Source organism: Bos mutus, chromosome 14 (assembly GCF_027580195.1).
Source record: "Bos mutus isolate GX-2022 chromosome 14, NWIPB_WYAK_1.1, whole genome shotgun sequence".
Classification (NCBI taxonomy): domain Eukaryota; kingdom Metazoa; phylum Chordata; class Mammalia; order Artiodactyla; family Bovidae; genus Bos; species Bos mutus.
In genome coordinates, this window is record NC_091630.1 from 53,955,279 (window position 1) to 53,970,404 (window position 15,126).

Below are 15,126 nucleotides of genomic sequence, written 5' to 3' on the forward strand. Positions count from 1 at the left end.
ATTTTATCATAACCTTTCTTTAATCATATGAAAAAGGGAATTTACATGGCATAACAAAAGATATGCAAAACTTAATGAAACACAATTCTCTTAAATTTCTCAAACTTATGTTTATAGGATGCAGAATGCACTTGAAATGATTAAATGACTTAAGCTGATTCTTTTTTTTTTTTTATTGCAAACTGTTTTAACATCAGCTTTAACCCCCATGCATGGTATTCAAAAAGAACACAGCTTCAGAATTAAAAAGATCACTTAAGTTAAAACAAGGACTGAACTCAGGAAAAGGCTGGGGTTTCTTCTGAAAGGAGTCTTCAAGTACCAATATGTATAGAGAAAGAATACTAATTTTGGTTACATTTTCCCCCTTACTGTTAAATATACAAACTATATAATACCTTTCAAAATAAAACACCCATGTAAGATAAACTTTAATTAAGAAACATTCAAACCGGATCTTGGAAAAACATTAGGCAAGGAGTTTACTGGGCCAATAATGTCTCAATCTGTGATTGCTCAAAATTTCGGGTCAGTCTCCTGTTGAAGAGCCCAATTTCTCACTCTTCTGGGTCCCGGGAGTTAAGAAACCTCCCATTCCTTGTGCTAATGGGACAACCTGCGATCCTTTCACTTAAGAGGAAAAACATTCTGCTGTACATTGACAGACCAAGAAGGGAGAGAAGTAGGTACTCTGAAGAAAACTTAAATGAGGGGGAAAAAAAAAATTCACCGATTGAAAAGTTTTGTTTTTGTTTTTCCCAAAGGAATGCTGCACCCATTTCACTTAATATTAGAAATCCAGGTTAAAGGCACTGGGAGGAACTCCTCACCACGAGTAGAATTACAGGTGACACTTCTGAGTCTGCTATTGCAATCAGCCTGCCTGCTGAGTGTTCTGTGACATTTCTTACACAGAAACCTACTGTAAATTAAACAAGTTTCGATCTGTGAATAATAACAACTAGTTTTATAAAAAATATTCAGAGTTGCTAATAAAGCACCAAGAAAAAGAGCAGCTCAGAGGACTCAGAGCCTTTCTACAGGTCACTCCTGCACAGTTTTCTCCCACAGGACCTTCAGAGTGACAACAGTCCTCTGACCCGTCCCACCATATAACCCAAGGGACGTGGAACGCTGCTGCGGGGACTACACCCAAACGCCAACTTTCATTATAAATAGTTAAGAGATATCTTACAAGATTTCATGGCTTACTCTGAAAAAGGTAAAATAGGTGCAATTTTCCTTTAAGAAAGTCTTGATTTTTGTAATACACTATTAATATTTTGATGTTCCCTTCAGTAAACACTGATAACTATGCTGGGACTACCAAAGCACTGTGAAGTCACTACAATTTATCTACAAATACTGTATTTTTTTCACCTGAATACAGTATTTGTACATTTTAAGAAAATATTGTACAAAAAAATCATATAAATGAAAGCCTCAAAGAAATATCTGTCACTAAATTTTTGAGTTGAAGTGACCAAAGACCATAGTAATGAAAACATTTCTAAACATGATGTAAACATAAGTGGAGTAATGCAAAACACCAAGGTATTCAAATCTACTATATTGCTATTTCCATCCTTAATGTATCTTTCTACATAGCTTTCTCCTTTTGGAACCGTAATATAAGGGGCAGTACATTATTTCATAACCATATGCCATCAAATCAGGTAATACAGATGCTTGACACGTTTAATTATACAAAATCAATTTGTTTCAAGATACAAAATTAACGTTGATATGTCATTAATGAAAAAAATAAGATGTTAAAAAGATAACTATAAGAATACCCAGATATATGCTGTATTCCCATTTATATAGATCTGATCAATAAAACATCAACACATTCACTTAGATACTGATTTAATCCATGGATCAAGGCCATATTTTCAAATATTTTAAGGATGCCAGGACACCGCAAAAGCCGGAGAAAGGACTTGAGGAACAATATATGCTTGCTAAACAAGAACTATGTTTATTTAGCTAGTGAATACCTAGAGTAATAAATTTTTACTTCATGATAGCAATCAGGCTCGCAAACACCCAGAAATAGGAATTAAGGGTTTTAAATGTAGTTATAAAGGTCATAAAAAGTCTGATTAGACTGAGGTACATTACTCAAAATTTTGAGATTCATTAAGTGGTAGCAAACAAAATAATTCCTCAGACAAATGCACATTTTTCAGTATACATATTATTGGGGGAAGGAGGGGAGAAGAATGTGCATTAACTGGTGAGACCCACCAAGCTGCATATCAATATTCTGTTACACCAAACAGTTTGAAGACAAGGGAAATGTTCTAATATAATCTCAGATTATGTTTCATTTGGCTAAAATAGAGCTTAAGGTTGCTTTGCCATATTAAAAGTTTACTACAATAATTTTCACATAAACATTTAGACTTGAACTCCAGGACTAAGTATGGCATGATTCTTTTGCTTTTAATCTGTCAAATAGCTAAAAATTGACAATTTAAAAACTACAACAAAGAAAAAGTTGAAGCAGTGTGACTCTTACATCATTGAACCACTTCTAATGGTTAACTGTTAGTATTTAACAAATTCAAAGAGTTAATGAATCCTTGCATTCATTCAGTCTTCTGTGCCTTAGCTAGGATGCATAATTACAAAAGACAGCAGATACTGGTAAAAGCTTCAGGACAGAAAGTGCTTGACGGAGTTACAGTTCTCAAGTGTGTTTGGTGAGAGTATAAGGGCAGACGCGCTGATGAAAACCATTACAAGAAGAGTCAATTCTGTGTTGTTAGAGTTCAAAGATGTCACCTTAAGCAGAAAAAAGCTTTAATAACGTTGTCTTTGACTTATTAGGCATTTCCAGAGTCTACATCATTAGTGTTGTGATTCTAACAGGACATCTTCATAGGGTTATTGTTTGTTTCTATTTCTCTCCTGAAAGAAAAACACAAAGACCTTTAAGGAAACATCATCATTGTTTAGCGATTTAAATTAGATGCACATAGAAAGAAAACCATGTCCATAAGAAGTTCTTCAAATACTAATTCAAGTAGTTAGGCAAAAACGATTCACTATTACCTACACACACCTCAGTGGGAGTACCACAAGCCATTTTAAAATAAACAATTTCAAATACAAAGACCCAGTTCAAGAGATTATAGGTCCCTTCCACAGCCCTGTTTTCCCACAGAATTTTGTTTACGTGAGGCTGCTACAATAAATGTATTTCTAGCCCCTTCCATGAGTTCTTGATGGTTAAGTATCAAATAGACTGTTAAGTTCTGTGAAGCAATCTGAAAACTACTGGCTGAGGTAGGGTCAGGAGGAAAGGAAAAGAGGTGCATTAGAGTTGCATTCAATTAAGCTTTCAGTGTTAATTTCTCCATGTCATACTCTCACATTCAGCATAATTCTTCATATGAATAAATATTAATACTTATTACTAATAATTCCTTTTAAGAAAGCAGGTATCCCTTGAACAAAAGTTAAACTGAGTGACGTTTTCATGATGGTTTTTAACCAAATATCCACCCGCAATACTTATTTTTTGAGCCTACAATTCTAACAAGTTCACAAGTGATCCTAATGCTTCCAGTCCAAGGACCATAGTTTGAAAGCCACTTGTGTCTAATACATCCTAAGACTCTATTTTTGGTTTCACTACTCCTTTTTCATGAGTAATACAGATTCCATAATAAATATGTGCATACTTTGAAAATGGTAAAATTGATGTCCCATCCTCTGTGACATCAGAAAATTATTTAAGATTTTAAAGACAACCTAAAGTTCTTTGTTACTGAAGCCCTTCCTTCTTCATTTGTGTATATTTCTACAACTTGAATAACAGTATTTAACACAGAAAGTTTAACAAATAAATGTCCTACTATACAAATAACCACCAATAAACTATTTTATGCACCCATAAGTATCAGTGGGATATTCTGAAATTAAAGAATAAAACAAAAATGAAAACAGACACAAAGCGAGCTAATTTCCAAAAGGATAAACAAAAACAAAAATCCAACAGCATAAAGGAAAAAGACCCCCCAAAATTGGAAAAAAGTAATAATAATTTGGAACCAGGAAGTTACAGTCTAATTTTACAAGGTACCTAAAGCTTAAAAAAAAAATCAGCCTAAACATAAAGGAAGTGTATTTCTCAGCTGAAGGAAACAGATTTGTACGAGAAATGGTGAAGCCTGCTATAATTAGCTGGATTATAAAACACAGGAGGTAACAAATGGCTCACTGTTCATTCTTCCCCATGAAATGATTAATGAGAAAGCACAAATATAAAGCAGCAGAAATACACATTTAAATAAAGCCATCAAAACATGTAGGTTCAACAGAACCACAAAAGAGCTAAAATTTGTATTAAAAAATGATTTACAAGAAATTAACCTTAAACATAAGGAGACAGAAAAGTTAAAAATACTGAAAAACAAGCCAGATGAAGACTGAATCAATCAACTGTATATACTTGATTGATATATACAGTTATAGTGGATTCTAAAGGCAAAAACCATTGTTAGAGATAAACAATCACATATTGAATGAAAAACATTTTATAATTACAGCAGTATTAAGCTAAAAATACAACTTTACATATATTAAAAGTTGTCAGAATTACAAAGAAAATCTGATAGGTTCTTAATTGTAGTAGGAGAATTAAACACATTTCTCTCAGTAATTGATAAAGACAAATTGGTGAAAATAAAGACTGAATATACAGAAAACAGAAAACTGAGCCAAATAATTACAGCAGGGTACACAATGAACAATTACAAAAAGGAACTACATGTTAGACCAGAAAACGAACCTGAATACCAAGGAATAGGTATCATACAGATCACATTTTCTGACATCAATTTTAACAGCAAACAGGTAACAACGACGAAATGTTTCCACACTGGAAATTCTAAAACACTTCTAAAAGTCTCCCAAAAAACCATAACAAAAATTCCAAAGTTTTTACACCAGTACAATATACTAAATCTAAGCCCTCAAAGAGCACTTAGAAATTTACAAGTGTTGATTTGAAAATATATATACTTTTCAGCTGAAAAATGAGCTCATCATCCACTCAGTATGTTAGGAAAGGAGCAGCAGTTAAGTCCCCCAAAGTAGAATATAAGACCCAGGAGAACAATTTAACAGAAAACAAAAAACAAAGACAGCACAAGAAAACAAAAATAAACACTGATGTTGGGGGGAGGAGGTAAAAGAAGCTAACAATAGAAAAATCTCTAGAAAAGACTCATTTTTAAAAAAGGAAAGCGTAAATAATATGAAGACTGATATAGCTAAAAAAAATTTAAAATACTATTAGATCCAACCAGTCCATTCTAAAGGAGATCAGCCCTGGGATTTCTTTGGAAGGAATGATGCTAAAGCTGAAACTCCAGTACTTTGGCCACCTCATGCGAAGAGTTGACTCACTGGAAAAGACTCTGATGCTGGGAGGGATTGGGGGCAAGAGGAGAAGGGGACGACAGAGGACGAGATAGCTGGATGGCATCACTGACTCGATGGACGTGAGTCTGAGTGAACTCTGGGAGCTGGTGATGGACAGGGAGGCCTAGCATGCTGCGATTCATGGGGTCGCAAAGAGTCGGACATGACTGAGTGACTGATCTGATCTGATTAACACCAATATGAGGCTTCCCTGGTGGCTCTGACAGTAAAAAGTATATGCATGTGATGTGGGAGACTCCGGCTCAATTCCTGGGTGGGGAAGATCCCCTGGAGAAGGGCATGGCTACCCACTCCAGTATTCTTGCCTGGAGAAGCTCATGGACAGAGGACCCTGGAAGACCTACAAGACCTGGAAAAGGACCCTACAGTCCATAGGGTCCCAAATGCCAATGTGCCAAAAATGTCTGAGACAAAACCAACAACTTGCTAAAAATATTATTTATTAAATACAACGTGCCAAAACAAACTCAACAGTAAAAAGAAGACTTGAAGAGACTTATAAAAACTAAAGAACTTTAACTGACAATTAAAAAACTAAAAACTACCAGATTCATGGTTTCATAAATGCATTTGATTAATTATCCCAGAATTAGAGATAAGGAAAAGAAAGAATATTTCTTGATGTATTTTGAGGTTAGTAATACTTTGATACTAACTTCAGAAAAGCATGAGAAAACTGAATCCAGTCTCACTTGTCCCAAAAGGATCTCTTATGGGCTGTTCTGATGATAACAGAGTGTGGAGAGGAGCACAGGTAGGTGCAGGAAGGCAGTAAGGACAGCACAACAATCCTCCAACATGGTAATGATAATAATGAAGGGTGCAGGGCTAGTGAGAAGCACTTGGATTCAGGATATATTCTGAAAACAGAGCCAACAAGACTGACCAACAGACTGGTTTACATATGGAGTGTGAAAGAGAAATAACAAATTATTCTGGAAGGACAATGGCCCTCTACAAAGGGGGAGCAGGTCTGGGGCAGACAAAGAAACAGAAGCCATATTGGATTTAAGATGCTTATGAAACAACTGTGACGATGTTACATAGGCAATTAGATACATGAGTCTAGAGAAAGAAGGAAAGGTCCAGCGTGAGTATACAAATTTGCAAGTCCTCAGCATGGTATAAAGTCCTTCAACAAAATTCAATTCCTCCTGAAGTCTACAAGGTCATCAACACCTCTGCTTTAGGAAAAAACCCTCAAGTACCCCACATTTATATGACAAGATCTAGAACAGTGCTTGATACTGTCAGTATTAAATAAACATTTGACTATGAGAAATCTCTGCATATGCTATTACTCATAGACCACTAAAAGCATGAGACTAAGGAAAAACGAGCTATCTATCAGTGACATAACCTTTAGTGTTGTTTTAAAACCAAGTACATATGACACAGAAGTAACACAGGGAGACAGGAAACCTGAATTACACAAAGGAGCCAAGGCCCAGCAGACCTGGAAAAGGACGAAGCCTCTAGCGCTGGTTCAGGAGACAGCACTTCAGACATCTTTAGGATACAAACTTTCCAAAAGTGATTCACAGAACTCAATTTTTACTTTTAATAACAAATGACAATTCAAAAAAAAAAACAAAACAAAAAAACAGTCTGCAGAAAAATCTCTCCTCCCTCTCTTCTCCATGAATAGAGGGCTAGGTATCAACCAAGCAGATACAGGTATCTGACGGCTCTTCCCCACCCAGATTTCAGCAAAGGCATGGGAGATCTCAAGACCAACACCTAGAATTCGGCCTGTGGAGATGAACTCTGGGAGGAAGTTTACTCGCCAGCCCATGTCTTTTTGACACAGCTTAACAGATGAGCTAAGAACTCCCATACCCTTAAAGGTAGGAGAGAGTTTAAAACAAAAATTTTCTTCAGTGTCCTCAGAGGGGTCATCACCTAAACATTACAGGTAAATGACTTACTTCCTTTTAACACTATATAAGTAATAAACTTTAAGAAAAAAGCATAAAAATCAAAAAGAAATAAAATGGTCTCTACTGGCAGATGATATGACTGTTAGGCAGGAAATCCTAGATGTTCTATTAGAACTACTAGAATTGATATGTGAATTTAGTACAGTCACACAATATAGGACATCACTATAAGCTTGTAGCAAACAACTGGGAAGACTGAAAATACAAATTAAAACAGCAGAAAAAAATATAAAATACTTAGCAAAAAAATTCCATAAGAGTCATGAAGTTTTCAACAGTGAAAACTACAAAATTTTACAATTATATTTGTCTCTCCCCAAACTCTTAGTTCTACAAAGCAAGGGCTATTTACCTTAAGCGGCTTACTGGTAAACCTTTATCTGTTGAATGAATAAGGGAACAGTTAAGAAGAGAACACACAGGGTCTAAATATATGGTGATAAAGGATGACTAGCGCAAGATTCACGATAGGGTTCTGGTGGGGGCAGGGGTGCGGGGGGAACTTATCTGGGACCCAGTAACAAGTTCTTAAAAACAAGCAGAGGAATCAACATGCAACCCTATTTTGGAGGGAGGTTTTGGACTATGATAAAATGAAAATAATAAACTTATTATATTCCAGACTGTCATTCGTAAGTGAATCTGTTCACATGTAGCTTTTTTACATCCTAGGTCTTTTACTTTATGTGCTGCAGGGAGGTGGTTCCAGTACCCCCGTGGATATCAAAATCCAAGGTCGCTCAAGGCCCTCACAGTAGCTGGCCCTCTGTATCCATGGGTTCCATATCGACAGGTTCTTATCTGTGGACATGGAGGGTTGACTGTAATCATGCATTTGCTGCTGAAGAAAAAGAAACAGTTGAAATACCATTCAATTTAAGGATGATTGTTCACACCGTAATAGATATGAGTTATTTATGAAGCTAACAATAGAGTGTTACTACAATAAAAATGGAACCATCTTGACTATTCAGAAGAACACCCAATGTCTTAACATAGAATTACTCACTTAAATATGTAATGTAAGTTTATTCTATCAAGTGTGATACATCCTAGGCCAAAACCTATCTTCCAGAGAAATCTTCTACAGTGAAGATCAGACCACTCAAGATTTTATCATAGAATTACTCACTTAAATATGTAAGTTTATTCTATCAAGTATGATACATCCTGGGCCAAAACCTATCTTCCAGAGAAATCTTTTATTACAGTGAGGATCAAATGAAAAGTGGGATTTTATACACTGAGTTTGCTTCTGTTCACCATAATGAACTCACTAACAGACAACTTCAACCATACAACAGTTAACAACTATAATCTGACAATGAGAAAGCATTAAACTAAATGTTCCACTTGAGAAAAAGCAGTATAGAACTGCCAGGAAAATGTTTACTGTTGACAAAGATATACCTACTGTTCAAGTAATTTCCTCTGTATCAACACAAACTTGATTACTCTGAGACAGACCTAACATCATCTCATCTCAGAATCAAAATTGCTCCAACTGTGAAAAAACTTCTATCAGGGACTAAAACTTACTCTTTGGAAATACTCAACAATATAAAATAGCATAAATGACTAAATTATACAGACTGTTCTGGAAATTGAAACTATTTAATAGGGATTTTATTACAATTATATCTTGCTTGTTTCAGTTTAAGCTGCAGGGCTTCATCTCTTTCTAAGGAAAGAGTATCATATTTTAGAAGTGTACCCCAAAGTTACAGGTACTCAAAAACACTAATTATTTCTTATATGGAATTAAAAATCTATTAAACTAAAAATCTCACCTCAGTCTGTTTACTGATCAATAAGGACTTGTAAGAATGAAAGAATACAGTAGAAGTTAAATGATGCAGTCATTATAACAAAGTAAAGTTTCAGTAAAATGTTACCTAAATAGTTAAGATGGCTATGTAGACTCGAATTTATACTGGGCAAATATACTCCAGACATTAGCAGTTTTTTATTTTGCAGTAACACACTCAATTGCAAGTTAAAGAAAGTAAAGCTCCCCTACCCTCCTCAAGTCCTTTCTATTTTAACTTCCTCGGACAGGCTACCACTGTAACTTTAACTGGCATACTAATATATACATTATTGATTCCCACTGTAGGGTTGTGGTGGTTTAGTTGCTAAGTCGTGTCCGACTCTTGTGACCCCGTGGACTGTAGCCTGCCAGGCTCCTCTGTCCATGGGATTCCCTTGGCAAGAACAGTGGAGTGGGTTGCCATTTCCTTCTCCAGGGGATTTTCCTGACCCAGGGATTGAACCCAGGTCTCCTGCACTGCAGGCAGATTCTTTACTGACTGGGCTATGAAGGAAGCCCTCCCATTGTATATGATGAGCAATTTATCACAGTGAATGCTATACTCTCTTCTTCTCTACAACAGAGCTCACTATTTTAGTTCCAGTGACCATCCTTGACTTTACCTACTATAGGCCAAGCATTAGGTGCTAAGGACTCGCAAAGAATCCTAGAATCATAGAGCAACTCCAACCATGAGTGCTCAGGGCATCCCAACCAAGGGCTCGTGTCTCTGTCAGGCTTCAAAGACCACAATGCCATTTAACAGACAGAGCAGGCAGATGGTTACAGCCCTGAGATTCACTCTGTACAATGAGGACTGTCTGACTCAAAACGCATAGAGTCTCTACAGAGGATATTCTAATGTAACCAGCTAGCAGCTGTCATCCTTCTTGAATTCCTTTTTCATTCTGCTGAAATACCTCTTCAAGTTTTTCTAGGATATGTAGCTAAGCTCTTGTACACCTGAAAATTTTATTTTGCACTCGTCCCTCACTGATATAATTTAACACTCATCTTCAAGAGCCTGATTCTATGCCCCATTCCCCTACACAACAAAATCAGACTGTGTATGTGTCCAGAGTTGTAGATGAGAGAATTTTGATAGTAGTCTGACTCTCCTTCCTTTGTGGCTTATAGGTAGTAGGCATATAATCTGTCTTTTGCTCAGAAAGCTTGTCTCTTTACCTTTTTTTCTTTTAAAATTTTAAATAATCCTGCTGGTTCCTCAGTGAGCCCATTCATTCTGAAAACATACATCTCTTGGATCTGGAAAGTTCTCTTTAATCATTCTGCCCTCTGACTGTTTTTTCCTTTAGAGGCAGTGGATCTCCTTTCCACCATGTCTTCCACTCCTTGTATTTTTCATCATTGTTGCTCCACATTTGGAAATTTCTTTGATTTAAAATTTCAGAACTAAAACATTAACACTGTATTAATCCACTTGCTTAAAAAGATTTTTTTTAAAAAATTTGATAGTGTTTTTCATTTCCAAGAACATTTTCTGGTTTTCTTCTTTTTACATACGAATCTTAACAAATCAAGTTTTCTTTTATAAATTACTTTCTGGTCTCTGAATTACCTATTTCATTTAGAGGATCCGTCTTGCCTGTTTTTTTTTTCCTTGTCAAGCTTGATTTTAATCAAATATAACAAAATTGTGTGTTCAAATCTAAAAATGAAGAACTATACAAATACTACAATGACACTGGCATTAATTTTTCCTTTAGCTTTAAGCTTCACAACTACCCTTTCACTATAAACGAGAAAATCTGGCTTTCCAAGTTTTATATAACCAGAACTTTCCAAGTTTTATATAACTCAACAGGCTATGTGTGATCATCTCCTCCATAGGGTGCTGTGCTGGCAAAGAAAGGTGGGGAATTCCTCCACTGCCAAAATAACCAGAAGGGGAAGAAAAAAATTAGTCAATAAAAAAAAAACCTCTAGCAATGACAAGATGAAATTAGCTCTTTACACTTCTTGTCTGTTACCACAAGTCAGCTCAACAACTTAAAGAAAAACATAAACATAGTAAGAAAAGAAAGGAAATTACAGTAACCACAAAACTAAATGTAAAATTTTAAATTACAAAAGTTCTATTAGAAAGTACAGGAAAACCTGCTGTGAGACCCGTGATCACAAGACCCCAGCTGTGGGCTAAAGATAAACTAAGGAGGGTTGGCTGTAAAGGGTGAGCACTGGTTTCTCTCTAAAGCCAGTCACTTTCTTTCTTCTCATAATAAATCTTTCTCTGCCTGAAAAAAAAAAAGAAGGAAAGTACAGGAAAAAAGTTTCTCAAACTTGGAGAAGACAAAGATTTGAAGTCATGTTAGCATAGATGTTCTAAAATAGTTATTATTCAAAATTGCTTGGGTTGTTCCAATCTTTATAGATCCTATACTACAAAAAAAAAAAAAAGAGCTAAAAAACCCAAAACACTTAAAAGGACACTGTGGGCGAACTGAAAGAATATCATGGTAACTAAGAGAACAACCTTATCCTTAGAAAATATACACGATACATTTTTGGGGTAAAGAGCCATGATGTATGAAACGTACTCTCAAAAAACCCGTATCAGGCAAGCACTGCTCCTGCGGATGACATTAGGTTGTTTCCTGCTATTTACTACTGTCAACTACACTCTAAGAACGTTCTTGTATGTATCTGGGGTATGTGGGAAGTTTTTCTTAGGTGCATATCCTAGAGGAGAACTGCTGAATTGTAAGGTACTGAAATGTTCAGCTTTGTTAAGAAAATGCAAAACTACCTGCCCCAAACTACCTGCTGTATCAATTTAATGCGCCCATCTGCAAACACATAAGACATTCTGTTGGTATACACTCCTTCCAAAACTTGCTATTATCAAATTTCTTAATTTTGCCAAGTGAGTAGATATAAAAAATATTTTCTCATTTTAGTCTTGAATTAACTCTTAATTCATTTCCTGAATTAAGACTGAATACCTTTTTATACTTACTAGTCATACTTGTTTCCTTTCTCTTAAAAGGACTATCCTTATCTTTTGCCCATTTCTGTATGGGACTATTTTTTTCTTAAACTAATTCACAGGAGTTTTTATATATAACTGTCTTTGGTCAGTTATGTTAAATTCCTACCAGTTCCTAGCACGTTTTTTAACTTCCTTTAAAGTATTACTTAAGTACTTACTTAACTTTCTTTTGATGAAGAGATTTTAATCCAGGCAAATTTTTCTCTTACAAATATTAAGTCTTTTCTGTTACAAGTAGTTCCATTTCATGTGTCATTTAAGAAACCCTACTTTACCCAAGGTCACCTGGGGAAGTGTGACTTCCAGGGTATCAGAAGCTTTGAGGAATTTCAGCTGAATACAAGACAGAAGGTGTCATATTAAAAGTGAATACTAGGATAATGACTTGCCTCTCCTTTTATTTAAAAAAGAAAAGAGGCATAACCAGTAAAGGAAATCCTAGCAAACACCACTGATTTGTCCTTTCTTATGGAGCCAAAAAGGACTACAACAGACAAGGAACACATCCTTCATCACTAGGATGCCCAGGGTATTTGAAAGCAATTCTTGCTGGAAAGCTAGAGTGCAAACACAAGCATGTCTAAGAGGAAATACACAAATGAGTAACAGTACCAGGGAAAAAATGGCAAGGATACATGATGTCCCAAATGCCAAACAGTTAATCAGTGGGGGAAATGATTTCCTGATGTGGTGGTTTCAAGGTCTAAGGAGAGTCAAGTTTTAGCTACTAGCATGTCCGCGGCACTGGCTCTCCCTCTTAGCCTTCACTGATGAATCACTTAACTTGTCACATCAACATACTGTGTTGGCCAAAAACTTTTTTCAGGTTTTTCCATTGTATCTTCTGGAAAAACCCAAACAAATGTTTTGGCCAACTCAATACATCATGGCTCTCTCATCTTCGCATCTGCCATGGAAAGACAATATGCAACTAACATCAGCACTAAAGCACCACACAGAAACCAACCTATTTCAGGGCAAACACCTGATCCAGATGATCTCTGTCTGGTTTAAAGAAAAAGCCAGGAGTCTTAAAATATTTTTTCACACACACACACACACACACACACACACACACACACACAAAGACACTAACCAAACTGCAATGAATTCAGATAGACATAGGGGAAAGATAAAAGACGAAGAGGGCAGAAAAAGATAATCTGGGGGATACTATAACCTGGTTGCGGTAGTTACACAAATCTACAAATGTGTTACAATTCACAGAACTGTACACCCCAAAAAAGCGACTTTCACTGTAAGACTTTTTAAAATTTTGTTAAGATTTATACAATACAAACATTTATAGAAGCTTTTATTTTCCAAATCTGAAAGCAACCAGATGTCCTTCAAAAGAATGATTGGTTAATGAATTGTGGTAAATCCATACAATGGAATGGTAGTAATTAAAAGGAACAAAGAACTGATTGGCAAAACATAAATTCCAAAGATACAGTGCTGAGTAAAAGACTCCAGTGTTAAAGTTCACATATTATAATTTCATTTATGTGAAATTATGGAAAATGCCTTACGGAGACAGAGAAAAGATCAGAGAATTACTTACTAGAAGGGGGAAGGGAGCACTTGACTAGAAAGAGGCAGCAAAAGGTATTTTTCAACTTTACTGTAATTTTTAAAAAGAGAAAGGCAAAGAAGCTATGGAAAAGGAAGGAGTTTCTAAAAATGGTAATTACAGGAAGCAGAAATAAGCTTTCAACAGTCATCTTTGTGCTCGATAAAATCAAGATGGACTCTGAAACAAGGGCTTCAGGTAAGAAAACAACAGGTATAAAAGGAGACACGGATGTGATAATGTAAACAAACTACTGCTGTCTGTGAGGAACAGGAAGCCTTACAAATTAGAGAGTCAACAGTCAAATCCATGACATGGAAGTTCAATTCTGAGAAATTCTCCAAATGCAAAGAACAATAATAAAGATAGGAACCAATGGCACTGAAGGACCAAGATTCAGTATTATTTTTTGACATTACTAGGGAGAATAAAAAAAACTTGGCCTATAAATGAAGGAATAAGGAAAATTATGAGACCCACATTGCACACATTCCACACACATGTTCACACTGCAAGAATAAATTTTGTGCACACAAAGAGAAACAGCTATTTCCAAAGAAAGAAAATTTAGGCTGGTCTCAGACTTCTCCATAATATAAAACTATAAATAATATACTATAAATAGAAAACTATAAAACAAAGCCTGAATGAAAAGACTGTGACCCAAGATTTCTATATCCAGATAAAACTGTTGTTCACATATCATGGCCAAAGAAAGGCATTTTTTGGATCTAGAAGCACTTTAATAATTACCAAATTACTTTTCTTAAAAAAAAAAAAATTGATGATGGTAGTAAGTTAGATTCAAAATTAAAATGTCAAAGGTGGGTTTAGATGTTATAAAAAGACTGGCAGTAAGCCATGAAACAATTTAAATGCAAAAATTTTAAGTTTAAATCTTTGTTGTATATACGATTATAAAACATAAATAATTCCTGAGACAATTATATAACAAAAAAATAAAACTAGGATAAATTTTCAAATTGGGTAGAGAAGAAATGTGAGAATATGTACAAGGGTGACCTATCCTTAGTGGTGGGAGAAAGAAAAGCGCAATCACTCCTTCTGATTCACTCTCTGCAAAGGTGCTTACAGTGGGGCCACTGACTCAACTGCTGAGCTCAAAAAAGCTACTCTTGATCCTCTTTTTCCCTCACTTCCCACATTTAACCTGGAGAAAACTCAAGGATATTCAGCAATTCATTGGTAAGGCTGAGTGGTGCTTTTCACAGTCAGTTGTATTGTGCTGAATTGATTCAAAATTTAGCAGTGATCACTAGCACCAGAATCACCCGAGATGCTTGCACACCAGGCCTCTGATCAAATGTATCAGATT

The 15,126-nt window shown here is 35.7% G+C and overlaps 1 protein-coding gene across 9 annotated transcripts in view; it reads right to left on the reverse strand.

Moving 5' to 3' along the window:
• Positions 1-158: 158 nt before the first annotated feature.
• YTHDF3 (YTH N6-methyladenosine RNA binding protein F3) overlaps positions 159-15,126 on the reverse strand; it is a 33,205-nt gene continuing 18,237 nt past the window's right edge. For 6 of the 9 annotated variants that reach the window (XM_070382332.1, XM_070382329.1, XM_070382333.1 and 3 more), the window contains 3 exons: positions 8,079-8,238; positions 7,750-7,777; positions 159-2,916 (listed from right to left, as the gene is read on the reverse strand). In XM_070382332.1, coding sequence (XP_070238433.1) covers positions 8,080-8,238 — 159 coding nt within the window. In that variant the 3' untranslated portion in view covers positions 159-2,916; positions 7,750-7,777; position 8,079. The remainder of the gene's footprint in view (positions 2,917-7,749; positions 7,778-8,078; positions 8,239-15,126) is intronic. The other 3 variants (XM_070382331.1, XM_070382330.1, XM_070382335.1) reach the window with 3 other exon arrangements.